The 13,905-nt window shown below is 37.8% G+C and overlaps 2 protein-coding genes across 10 annotated transcripts in view; both read right to left on the bottom strand.

The window, feature by feature from the left end:
• Positions 1–13,905, bottom strand: part of LOC134742191 (rho GTPase-activating protein 23) — a 402,175-nt gene that overhangs the window by 120,188 nt on the left and 268,082 nt on the right. The window lies entirely within an intron of this gene.
• Positions 10,819–12,439, bottom strand: LOC134742302 (uncharacterized). The gene is made up of 2 exons (XM_063675353.1): positions 12,310–12,439; positions 10,819–11,906 (listed from the first exon to the last, which is right to left on the bottom strand). Exons 1-2 carry the CDS (start codon positions 12,437–12,439, stop codon positions 10,819–10,821), a joined length of 1,218 nt encoding a protein of 405 aa, XP_063531423.1.

Here is a 13,905-nt window from a genome sequence, read left to right on the forward strand (position 1 = left end):
AAGGGTAAAAACGGGATATTACTAAGACTCCGCTGTCCGTCTGTCTGTCACCAGGCTGTATCTCATGAACCGTGATAGCTAGACAGTTGAAATTTTCACAGATGATGTATTTCTATTGCCGCTATAACAACAAATACTAAAAACAGAATAATATAAATATTTAAATGGGGCTCCCATACAACAAACGTGATTTTATGTCGTTTTTTTGCGTAACGGTACGGAACCCTTAGTGCGCGAGTCCGACTCGCACTTGGCCGGTTTTTTATTTTTTATGTGTTTTAAATAAATAATAAATTTAAATAAATAACTAATTTTAAAAGGAATTTAACGTTTATTTTAAACATCTTTTGAATGACAAGAATAATATATACTATATTAATGTTACCTACCTACGATACTAGAACTAGTCAGATAATTGAAAAACATGAATTTATCATCATTATTTTTATTTATTGAACGTTACATAGTTACGATTAACTTTGGCCTAACACAACCAGCCCTAAAAGCTAACACAGCGATATTGAGAACTAGATGCACTCAACAGTCACCCAACGGTGTGACGCAAATCCATGCACCGCAAAATGGCACTAAAATAAACTGAACAACCTTGAGGCACGTGTCACTATTCTGTCGTTATTCAGGTGAGCTAGAACCTCAAAAATATCACGTTTCCTACTACGCTAAAATGCCGGAGGCGTGACATTTGAGCCGCTGTTTCACGCTGCGGATTAAAATATTATAAGGCACAAAATCCTGTGCAACAGTGTGATTCTGTTTCGAGAGCGAGACCTAAGGTTTTATTCTAATTGGACATAGAGAATGAGTGAATCTAGAAAACCAGCTTACACCCTCTGAGGAACATTTGTGAATGATCTTAAATTCTTAAGATCATTTTTACACCGGGTTAGAGGTAAACTAAGGCTCTCTGCAAACCCTTACTTTAGGCTTGCGGAATGGAAGTGGGAGAATCAAAGGCCATATAATCCAGCCCGAGAAATGGAAACGAAGAAATGGAAGAAGAGCCGATGGCCTAGCCGTGGGTCTCACGTCAAAAAGCTTGGAGACCCCGGCCTAACACCTTGGTCTACGGTTTAAGCCTTCAACCTGCAGCGCAACGTCATTTTGACGCTTCAGCTAGCGTGCCACTTAGCGTCCAATTGCATTTACAAATACAAATATTCTTTTATCAATATGAAAAAGAACATTTAGCATGCATTTAGTAGACAATGGGAATGTATATCACTACATAGTATAAAACAAAGTCGCTTTTCGCTGTCTGTCCGTCTGTCCCTACGTATGCTTAGATCTTTAAAACTGCGCAACGGATTTTGATGCGGTTTGTTTAATAGCTATAGTGATTCAAGAGGAAGGTTTATATGTATAATTTGTATGTTTTGTGTAAATTAGTTGAACTACCCGTGCGAAGCTGGGGCGGGCCGCTAGTCTGTATAAATATAATATTATGCTCTTTAGTAACGGGCGGCGACGCAAAATTGCAACTTTAAGCAATCCATTGTTCCTATTTTGATTTGTGCAATAAACTAAGATTACATACTCGTATGTCATATAATTTTAGGTTGAGATAATAGGTCTTAGAAAGTTAATGGCTATTGGTAATTTTTATGAGGCTTTATCATGTTTCATAATAGCAATTAGCGTTCATATTCTGTCGTTTGGCTGACGTAATCTTTAGTTTTAAACCGTTAAAAATGCAGAAAGACAAACAGAAACTTATAATAAAACCTTTTCTCAGTAACATGAAGTGCCTTTTTGAGAGCAACATTGTTTTTCTATTGTTCTTGATAAATTACTATTAAATTCCGGTTCAAAAATTACACTGCACCTACCTGTTTTTGCATTTTCAAAAACTGACGTATGTAAATATTCGTAATTTTATTTTTATTGTATTTATATTTTTACGAAAATACGGCCCTAATAACATTTCTCTACACTGCTGTGAGTATGCTATATGACGTCTAGTCTAATGTCGCAACAGCCAGCGTGTCGCCGCCGTCTGCTCCTCCTTATAAGGCCCGGGCTTAGCCCGACCTTCGGCCGACTTGAGCCGTATTCGAACTTGTAAAATTACTACTTGATTTTATATTGATTTACATTAGCAGATGACTTGAAGTAAATTGAAGCTTGCGAAATACACAGCGAGTAATGTCAAATACATAATAAATGAAGTTCAGATTGTTTAAGTTCGAATGTCGCTCTTAGTCAAAAAGTAAGCAGTCGCTATTGTAAAAACTAGCGTCATTCATAGTATTAGGGACTGAGATCATTTAGGATGGAACTGGGAAAACGAGGCGAGGAGGAAAACCCCCCAGATTAAAAGTAAGTTTTTTATTTCAGGAGACATAGAAATTGGCCTGTTTTACGAACGCTCTAAAGTGTAGACAGTAGGCTCTTTCATAAAAGCCAGCGTGTCGCCTGTGACCGGCCGCATTTCCTTATAAGGCCCGGACTTAGCCCGATCTTCAGCCATCGGCGGTCGAAGCTATTAATTACCTACTTTCAACATAAAAAATATATATATTATAATATATCATCAAAGATAGGTAAATGTAAGAATTTGCCTACATAGGTAATATTACAACAATAAAATACAACACCACCAAAAAATATTAGAAACGCCTTAGAAAGCGAACGCGAAAAGCGATCTGATCCGGAAAACCTTCTTCAGTAGGTACAATTTCAAAACAAAATTTGATATAAAACGGAATTAAGAAATTTCAGCATGGGTACAAGTGAAGACCAAGACGATCAAAATACGTACCCGAGTTAATAATAAGTCACTGGCAATAGGGAATAAGTGGAAAAGATGTAGAGCCAAAAAAGGATGTAATAATATTTTGCATGCTTCTTTCTACAATAAATTATGGGACTGATAACGAAGCCATGTACGCAGCCAAGCACGAAACTCAAGTGTCATTCTTTGTTACAATATTGTATCTGATATCACCAACAAGACAACGACAATTCTCAAATTGCAATTACTCAGTATTGCATGTTTTAAGTTTTAATATTCATTTTCCATTCACTTAGCTGTCGTGTCGGCGCGTGTTATTAAGTGGTAAACACATAATAGGTGATAATGAGGTGTCGCTTATTTATGTTATCGATGCAAGGTAATGCTGAGCGGAAAGTGGCGACCGTTTTTCGGCCTTCCGTTAAAAATTGTATTTTCGATACAATACCTACTTAAAATGTACAGAGATTTATCTTCGTAAATTTGCTATTCAAAAACTTTAAAACGAATCGAATGAAATTCGATGTCTTCTAAAGGAGCGTCCAGATCTGGCGAATGCGCCGCGAGGGCACACGCATATTGCTGTAGATTGCGCGCTTTATGTGAGCTATGAAATGCGTGAGTATCGCAACGCAAATAAGGCGCGAAATCTGGACGCACCGATAGAAGATTATAAATATGCCTTTTCTTATCTGAAGGAGATACGTAACTACTATATTCGTATATAAATATATATAGGTACAGTATTGAAATTGTAAACCACTTTTTTAGTCTGAGACAAGGTTACCGGTTACCGTCAACATGGTATAAAAAAGGTCGATCAGTAAGATTGTCTCCAAATATTTATTTATTCATTTACCTGCAAAAGGATACGAGTAACTTATATTGCAAATTGACACTTGAGACTGGGTATTATGTATTTGTATTACATTTATTTGTAATGCACTACCAAGCAGTCCTCGAGCCCAGCAGTCTGGCCAGGGATGACGGCAAGAGGCCCGACGGAATGACCCTGGTGCCTTGGAGCATGGGTCGGCCGCTAGTTTAGGACGCTACTTGCGTTGATACCCTGGCACCGTCCCATGTTCCAAGCACCAAAGATGCTGCTGGCGCTGCGGCTTCCTCGGCCGAAAGCCTCAAGCGCCGCAAATATAACGCTATGGGAAGCAGCTACATATTTACGGCGTTTGGTGTTGAAACTTTGGGGCCATGGGGGCCAAATGCGCGTCGACTGTACAAAGACTTGTCGGCCTAACGCTACGTCTTACGTAGGCGAACACTCGCGAACGCGAAGCGAAGCGGCGCGGCGCGGCGTGGCGGGCCCAAGGCGTTCGCGTTCGCAACGAGATCGCCCACGTAGGACACTTGTATAGGTGGTAACAAAGGATTGATTCACCCCGCTCCGCTCCGCGCCGCTTAGCGTTCGCGTGTTGTTCGCCTACGTAATACGCTGCGTAATAAATAGAGGCTTCTGGTGACCAGAAGGCTGGCCATTATTTCGCATGTCATATTAGTACCGCCACAGCGAGGAAATACGGCCAGCCTTCTGGGCACCTTGCCCGTTGACGGCGATCTGGGACTGATATTTATCTGTAGGTTTTTTTCTTGTTCTTAAATAGTAAGATTTATTATGTTTTTTTCTTTGTTTTTATGCACTAATAAAACACGATGCGTTTTAGATATTGCATAAAAACAAAGATATTTGCGGAAGGTGTTACGCGTTAAACTGGCAAATTACCTCTCGTTTAGTCGTTAACATGGAATTTATTTATCGTAAAGTTTTATAGGCGTTTGATTTACAGCTTATTTGATAAACGAAATTGGATATTTATTAACCTAAAGTAGAATATCTATACATTTTATAAAACAAAGTCCCCCACCGCGTTCGTCTGACTGTCTGTATGCTCGCGGCAAACTCAAAAGCTACTAAACGGATTTTCATGCGGTTTTCAACTATCAATAGACTAATTGTTGAGAAAGGTTTAGGTGTATAATTTGTTAAGGTTAACCCGTGCGAAGCCGGAGCGTGTCGCTAGTTTTATTAATAAATTCGAGCATTTATTTATAAAGTTGTTTTACAACAAACATTAAAAAAGAAAACCGGTAAAATATTAAAAATTGCAAATAAAGATTACCTACAAAACTTAGGCGACTAACTGGTAATTACCCTATTTATATGCAGACTTAGATTTCTTTGGCATGCCATATTATTGTTATATGTATATAGCATGCAAAAGAAATAATAGTTTGCATAAAATTTTATGTTATCATGATTACTGATTACTAGATACTAGACTGCAGATCAAACTCTAAAATAATACTAGAACACGAACATATTTAGTGTATATTTACTTGAAAAACATTACGTTCTCTTTTTCAGCCTAGACAAAACCCTTCACCACAAACCTTTGGTCATAACAGTAGGCTTCCAGCGGTCGTCAATCACTAATCCCGCTCGGTAACTGTTTTCTACAAGAGATTGTTAATAACTGTGGGAGAGATCTTATCACTAAATTGATCTGGTTTGCAATCGGTGGAGCAGGGCTTAAGAATTGCCGTGGAAAAATTGCTTTATTTGCAATTTTCTTAGGTAATTGTATCGGTTTGTAACCTACATATTTGACGTAGGTACTTGTACTATTTACTTGTAGAATTAATTGGCCTCATTAACTAGAATCCCTCTAGGTATATAAGTCAATAATTAATGGACAAACCTAATAAATACTCAGAGCAAAAATAATAATATAGATAGAAGGATGGGGTTTGCTTTATTTTTGTTTGCATCTTCCTAAATGGTTAAACTACGCCAAAAAGATTCCAAAACGCTGCTTTAGTTAATATAAAAAAAACTTAGTGATTGTATTGCTATTCTCCTCCCACATTACATTGTAAGAAAGGGACGCATTAGGGATGTTCACGCACGTTGTCTTAATATCGCTAATCGCGAGTAATGCGTGCGAACCTAAACATAAAGGATGCCCCGAGTTTCTTGGCAAATCGGTTTGCAATTATGGCCCGGCTTTCCCTGGGGCATGGCCACTAATAGATCATTAGAACGATTCAGGTTATTTTCCTCAGATTTTGTAGTAAAGAATGATTATTATTGCACGGCATTGACTGACTTGATGAGTGGAATAGCTTTTTATATAAAATCGTTAATGAAAAATAAAATTAGCTACGAACAGTCATTCAAACCTGTATGTTAGCTTATTGTGGTGTGTGCTTGTATGCAAAAAGCATTTCGAATGACAACAAAAACAAAATGGCATTGTATTACGTACCTATATAAAAAGGTCTCAGTAAACTACGGTTGCACTTGGCCATGAACAGACCGTCATTACCGGTCGTAAACGCCGACCGCACAGCGTTTGTGTAAAAACCAATAATCAGCCGGCGACTTTCGATTTCCACCAATCCCGTGTCGGCTCTCACCGCCGATTAGCTGTCATTTGCCGCTCTGTCATTATTTTGATTACAGAACGGTCGTATGTGACGTTCGTATCGATTGAACACTGGGTTGCTTTAGTTAGGGTTAGATCAGTTAGAACACCAAATGTGGTTTTAGCGAGATCGCGCTCATTCTTTATGTGGCAAGACATCTCACTACTCACTACCACACACGTAGAGCTACTGGATTCTACTTTACGTGACAAGTTAGCTTATAGCTATCTGACAAAGTAAACATGTAATGTTCTTTACTTACTATTAAATATTTAAAGCGTTTTACAATATAAATATATGTACTTAAGGCGCGGTGTATAGTAAAATGCGCTATTTTGAAGCAATATTTACAGACTTTTACAAGGATTTCTAGCATTATTTTCTAGTATGTATAACTTCAGACTCTGAACTAGTTATTTGCTTGTCAGAAACACGATGGCTCATGATTTCCTCGATAGAATTCTCTTTTGAAAATATGCTTAAAATTGACTTTGTTCCCTTATTTTAGAAGTACTACGAGGAAAATTAATATGAGACTTACTTCATTCGATAGCTTTTAAGTAAATCTAAGTTTTTGCTTGACCTCTCATTTATACGTAAATTTTTTCATTCATAATTACAATATAATACTAAACATCACCCTGCTCAGCAACCACGCGGCAACACCGTGCGTCGATTCCTCACGCCAGTACGCCCGTGACCACTGTCAGCGTCGGACCTGTACTAGTTTAGCGGACGTTGGTGGTTGGCGGCAAAATGGGTAATCACAGCATTAAAAAAAACTAAACACAAAAGGGCACGGCTACGTGAACTGCGAGAGCATATTTCGGTCACATTTACGAAGCAAAAACTAAAATTTCAGCGAAATAATTCTTAAATACGCTGACATTTCAGACATTCGTCTGTCATATTATAATTTTTAGACAAGTTGGGCATCGAATGTACTGAGGGCCTACCATAGAGTATATTGAATAGTGGGCCTACCGCGAACTACGTTCGACGTGTTGCCTGCCTGTCACACTTACGTACGAATTTACGAGTGCGACAGAGAGGCAACACGTCAAACGTGGTTCGCAGTAGGCCCTCTAAAATGATAATGATATTAGTTGCTTTTATTACGATTTGAATAAAGTTTTGTTCTAGTTTAGAATTCAGAAAGATTGTCATCTTGAAGACAATGGGACATTTTGTAATTATACTCAAACGGGAACAGAATCGAATAATGGCGATAGGTAAAGTATAATTAATGATTAAACGAACTTACCCATAAGTGAAGTTCTATCATAATTATCCGAGTTGCTTCGTCGAATAGATTAGAAATAAACACAATGTAGTTTCACGTAATGCATGACCTGAAACACTAAATTTGAGAGAATAGAAAAAGAAAAAGTTTAAATCGTATTGACGTCTGACATTACCATCATTTAGTTCAGAGATACAACATACTTTTATATAAGTGCATACATCTAAGTATGCATATAGTTTATACCCCTATTTATGTTAATTTATTGAAGATATTTCACAATAAGGGCAAGTGTAAACGGGAGGGCGGGATTCTAATCTATTCGACGAAGCAACTCGGATAATTATGATAGAACTTCACTTATGGGTAAGTTCGTTTAATCATTAATTATCCTCTTTGCTTCGTCTTCTAGATTAGAAATAAACACAATGTAGACCTTGAGAGGAATAGTGAAATATCGAAAAATAAATAAACCAAGTTAAAAGTAACAAATAAATTTAATACTTTAACCAAAAACAAATTGTCTGTAAACCTTGAATGGTTACCAAAGTATTAACTCAATTAATTATAATACATTAGCCATAATAGTTTTGGCAAAGGTTGAATTATCAGTCTCTGTAATACATCTGTTATAAAATTTACCAAATATAACTGAAGACCCGCTCCATCCAGCGGTCTTTCTTATTACATCCAAGTTTACTCCCAGACTATGCGCTTTAGAGGTCGCTGCATGTCGCGTACTATGTGCGGTAAACATTGTGATATCTATACCGCATTCTCCTAAAGTTAATCGAATCCAACGACTTATCGTTTGTGAAGTTACTGGTTTATGAGGTTTTTTTTAAACTCACAAAGAGAGAATCGTGATTGTGACGTAACAATTTAGTTTTATCTATGTAAACCGATAGCGTTTTAACCGGACAAATTTCTGGCTTTTCCGGAAATGCCGGTAAGGTTAACATAGGTTAAGCTGCACCTAGCCTCAAGGTTTTGACGAGATCGGGAATTTTAATAGTTACTTCGTTTTTATGAAATACAACATTACTTAAAATAATTTTAGCTAATGTCTGAGCCCTGTGAGCTGTTACGACAGCAAGCAGACTAACAAGTTTTCTAGTTATCTTATCCAGATCAAGATTTTTATTGGGGAACCAAGATGCTAGGTTATCTAATACTATTGAGGTGTTCCATGTTTGATTATATTTAGGTAAAGGCGGGCGCATTCTGTAAACGCCCTTGAAAAAACGTCTAATACGATCATCGTTACCAATATGCGCGCCTAAAAGTAGGGACAGAGCAGATCTGCAGCTGTTTAAAGTACCGTATTGAGCATTAGCTTCATACAACTGTGTAAGGAAAGTTAATATTTCTGCTATTGAAGAAGTGAATAAATCAACGTTATTAATAGTACAGAAACTGTGCCATTTCTTTAGGCAAGAATCATACTGCTTAAGAGAATTATCAGATAGAGATGCAACCATTATATTGATGGATGACGGAGGGGTCCCATGTCTTAGCAGCGACTGCCGGATAAGACTCCGGCAACCAGGGTAAGTCGGCGGTGTACACTGCGATCGCTGGAATTAGATATGATCAAGTCGCTACTAAGTTCAAAATATAAGGGCTCCGTGGGAAGAAGTTGCATAAATAGTGGGAACCACGGCTGAGTTGGCCAAAAGGGGACTACCATTATACCTGTAGCGTTGTCTCTTATCGTCTTTAAAATCATCGTAAAAGGGGGAACGCGTAAAAGTAATATTTGTTCCATGAAATGGTGAAGGCGTTTATGGTAAGTGCATGTGGATCTCTGTACCAGGAAACATATGCATAACATTTTTTATTCAGAGAACTGGCAAAAAGATCTATATCTGGCAAACCAAAATGTTTAACAATAACGTTGAAAGCGGAATTATTTAGTTCCCATTCAATATCCGGGTGTGGACGACGCGATTCCGCATCTGCCACAGAGTTATCTACCGACTTAATATAAGAGGCGTAAACAATAATATTCCGTGCCTCACACCATTGCCAAAGATCCTTTGCAGCGCGGTTGAGATGAGGAAACTGCACGCCTCCCATTCGATTTATATAGGAAATTGCCGTCGTGTTATCGACACGAAGTAATATTTGACAGTTTGACATGCCTTCAGCAACAGTTTGTAAGCTATGAAAGGTTGCCATTATTTCTAGATAGTTAATATGGTTGCGACTCTCCTCCACAGACCAATAGCCACCTACAGATTTCTCTCCACACGCCGCCCCCCACCCCGAGGTAGAAGCATCACTAAAAATGTCCAAGCAGTAGTCGTCATACTTAATTTTGTTAGTAGGTTTATTAACGGCGTGACACCACCAATCAAACTCTGACTTCAGCGTACGAGGTATGTTCATATAGCTGTCAAAATTATCTGGATCGTTGATCAAGCTGAGGTATTTTTGTCTTTCGAATTCTTTAATATAAAGCTGGCCATACTCTACTGCAAGACATGCCGAGTTAAGCAGGCCGATTAAATGCGCAAAATCTCTTATTTTCACAGAGTCACAGTCTTAAAATGATTCAATTCTTTCTTTATTTTATCTATTTTATCATCAGGTAAAGTAACTTGGAAATTTTTGGTGTCTATGATATAACCTAGAAATTTACACCTAGTATTAGGTACTAGGTTGCTCTTCTCTTCATTTATAACGAAGCCTATAGATGTTAACAATTGCTTTGTAGCTTTAATATTGTCCAAACAAGACTCAAATGTACTTCCTATTAAGAGAAAGTCATCTAAATAGACAGAGGACAGGTAACCACATGCTCTGAGCAATTTGGTGACGGGTTTCATTATTTTCGTAAACACAAAGGGAGCAGTACTAAGGCCAAACGGTAATACATTAAATTCATACAATTTTGTATTGCATTCGAATCGAAGATATTTCCGTGAATTATCATGTATACGTATTAAAAAATAAGCATCCTTTAGGTCTAGAGTACTCATGAAACATCTCTCAGAAACCAGCTTTAAAGCAGTTCTTAAATCTTCGAGTTTGAAATGTTCCGTGTCATTGAATTTATTAAAATTTTTAAGATTAAGGATAAATCTGTGTTTACCATTTGGCTTTGGAATTAAAAAAATTGTCGACAAATATTGTCCACTGCAAGGTTCACATTCAGAAATGGCGCCAGATTTTAACAAGTCTGCAATTGATTCTGAAATCTGAAGCTTCTCATTAATTGAGAAAGTTTTGCTTTTAGGAGGATGAGTCTGCACCACGGGACGATGTGTAATTATCTCATATCCCGCTATCCATGATAAAATAACCGGATCCGAGGTCAATAATGACCATTGATAGTAGAAATGGGATAGTCTACCAGTGTAACTCACCGATGTTCCATCTAGTGGCGGCTCGAGTACCTGTATCGTGCCGCTCGATAAGATGTTCGCGAGCTGCTCGCGTGCTGATTCCTGGAAGAAGCAGGCTCCCTGCTCCTCTGGCTCCCCTGATGCCTGCGATTCAGAGGAGGAGCCTTCCAGTTTAAATTATTTCTTTTAGGTTGGGCTCCTGTGTATTGTTGCGGTGTGTAAGGCTTGTTTTTAGGGCCAGAAACTTTATTAGATGACGCCGGTGGTTTCAGATCAGCTCCGGACTTCGAAATGGATTTTGCAGTTTTTAAGGTTTCTGCAAGTTCGGAACCGAATAGCATTTTATCTATGTTAGTTTTTTGTAATTGTTCCTTCGTGTCTTTTTTCAGATTATATAAGATAAAGTTTCTTCTTGTAACCGAGTCTTGGTTCTGATTATCCGAAAGCAAACGACAGGCATCCATTAATAACTTTATAACTGGTGCATCTTTGTCTTCTTTGGACATTAAAGTACTTAGAGCCTCAGCAACACATGATATTGCTCGTCCTAGTTGTTTTTGTTTTAGTTGAATACCTTTGTCTCGCTTCATCACCGCGTCTGAGACCGCAGCTATTATTTCTGGATTGAGTTCTGGTGCGTCAATCAAGGGACAGTTGCTAGGAGGTAAGTACCTGTCGCATAACTCTTTACGAACTTCCTTGGTCAAGCCATTAGTCGTAATATGCTGTAGTCGCTTTGCTAAGTCGTTTTGAATTTCTTTTCCATATTGTTGGATTAATGACGGATCCTCACCCAGTATTTCTAGAAGAGTACTGTCTAGAATCACGTCTCCTGTCTCCTCAGATGTTTCTACAGGTTGCGTTGGTAGTACTTCCCGTGTATCCGATAAAGGAACATTTTGTACGGAAAAGGTGGGGGGTACTGTTTGCTGCACAGATGTTTGAGTAGGTGCCCGCGGCGGCGGCATGCCTGATGCTGTAGGTGAGGATAGTGAACAGAGAGGGTTGGCGGGTTTTGTCGATTGTTCAGGTATGTGTACGGTCGATCTTACGGTTTCAACATGATGTATGTCCTCTTCTGTTACAGATACCGAGTAATCATCATCTACTGGCGACGCGTCTGTAAATATATGACAGGCTTGTAATTACGGCAAAGTGACAACCCCACAGGTTGCCCGCATTGCTCGTATATGTTCACGTCAGAACGTAAAGTGACAGTCCCAGAAACTGCCCGCAGTACGAACCATACACGTGGGACGTGGGAAATGTTAAATAGTAGACATTCTGTTAAACTGTAGATATTCAACTTCAATCAGGTATATATTCACGTCAGTAAGTAAAGTGACAGCCCCAAAAACTGCCCGCAGTACGAACCATACACGTGATAAATAATTATTTGTCATAAATATCCATAATTTCGTTAATATCCAAACTTCGTTTGTTATTGTAGGAATATCTATGCAAAAGTAGCTATTTTCTTTATTGCTGAAAAAGATACTCGTACAAAATGTTAAAGGACTGACCTTTCATGTTATTCGGGGATTGCACAAGATCATCATGTCGGTGTCGTTTAATAACCTTTTCTAGCTTCGTTATTTTGTGAAGCAAATGTTCGTAATCCCGATCTTTGCTCTTGTGCTTTCTTTTACCCATTGTACGCTATGATTAAACAATAGAATTTATTTCTAGCTAGAAAAAATATCTATTTATTATAAGAACGTGTGTCAGGCGTAGCACTGAAAATTGTGAATGATGGTAATGTCAGACGTCAATACGATTTAAACTTTTTCTTTTTCTATTCTCTCAAATTTAGTGTTTCAGGTCATGCATTACGTGAAACTACATTGTGTTTATTTCTAATCTAGAAGACGAAGCAAAGAGGATAATTACGAAGTATCGAAACAATGTACAGTCAGCTGCAGAGAAAAGGTACCACCCCTGCATACAAATTTCTATGCAGGGGTGGTACCTCGTCTCTGCAGCTGACCGTACAAGTTAAGTACTTTAATTTAGAAACAGAGGGCCTACCGCGAACCACTTTCGACGTGTTGCCTCCCTGTCACACTGACGTACGTATTCATGAGTGCGACAGAGAGGCAACAAGTTAAACGTAGTTCGTTCGCGGTAGGCCCTCAGATTTTATGATTCACGTGAATAAGTTGGGTATTTATTTTTCCAGTGTTATTCAGAAATCCGGAAATTATTTTCACAATTCCGGATAATATTTTTCGGTTTCCGGATTTTTCATAACAATATCATTGTTGGTGTTTTCAAGTAGGTGTAGCTAGTAGGTTTGTAAAATTTATGGAAATAATAGGGTAGTTGACAATTTTTTTTAATGGTATTAGTCGATCAGGTTTGTACTGAGGATCAAATGTCCCTAAAGGGACCCTTTGTCTTAAAGCAATACAAAACTCACAAGTCACAAATGATGGTCAAAGTCTGGCATTTTTACAACGCTCTAACACATCGTGACGTCACTGTGTCACTTTGCTTAGAAGCCGTTTCGATGTATGGAAAACAAGGAAATTGCGATTTTGTCGGTGAAATGTTGCGTTTATGTATATTGTTGCTATACAATATATTTTTTAAATAAAATGTAAGTAATCGAATGGTACCGTTATTTTTTTCCTGTGTGAAATTAAAAAAAAAGTTTTGTATTTATTTTTTTTCCCGTATATTTTTTTATTTTCCAATTTATTGTGATAAATTGCTCATTTTCTATCTATTCAACTAGATTTAGTTGTAAAATTCAACATGTGTCAACTACCCTATTTATATTGGAACACCTTCAGCTTTAGCACATGCAGGAGATATACCGGATTAAAATATTATTGATGGATGAGTATCATTTAGGTGCAGCTTGTAGGTATCAACAATTGACCGATCACATATCAATATTTTTTTCATACTTAACGTCGTTTAACTAGAGGAAAACCGAAAAATAAAGTTTTTTTAGGTTGAGACTAGATCTACCTACCTAATTTAATTATTACAATTTTAGAGCATTACAAGGCGATAACCAAGATGAAACAAATATCCACTACTTACAATTATATTTGGATATTTGGAATTATATGTGGATATTTGTTTATTTCTGCTCTTTATTATTCACAAAA

This window comes from Cydia strobilella, chromosome 6, assembly GCF_947568885.1.
Source record: "Cydia strobilella chromosome 6, ilCydStro3.1, whole genome shotgun sequence".
Taxonomy (NCBI): Eukaryota; Metazoa; Arthropoda; class Insecta; order Lepidoptera; family Tortricidae; genus Cydia; species Cydia strobilella.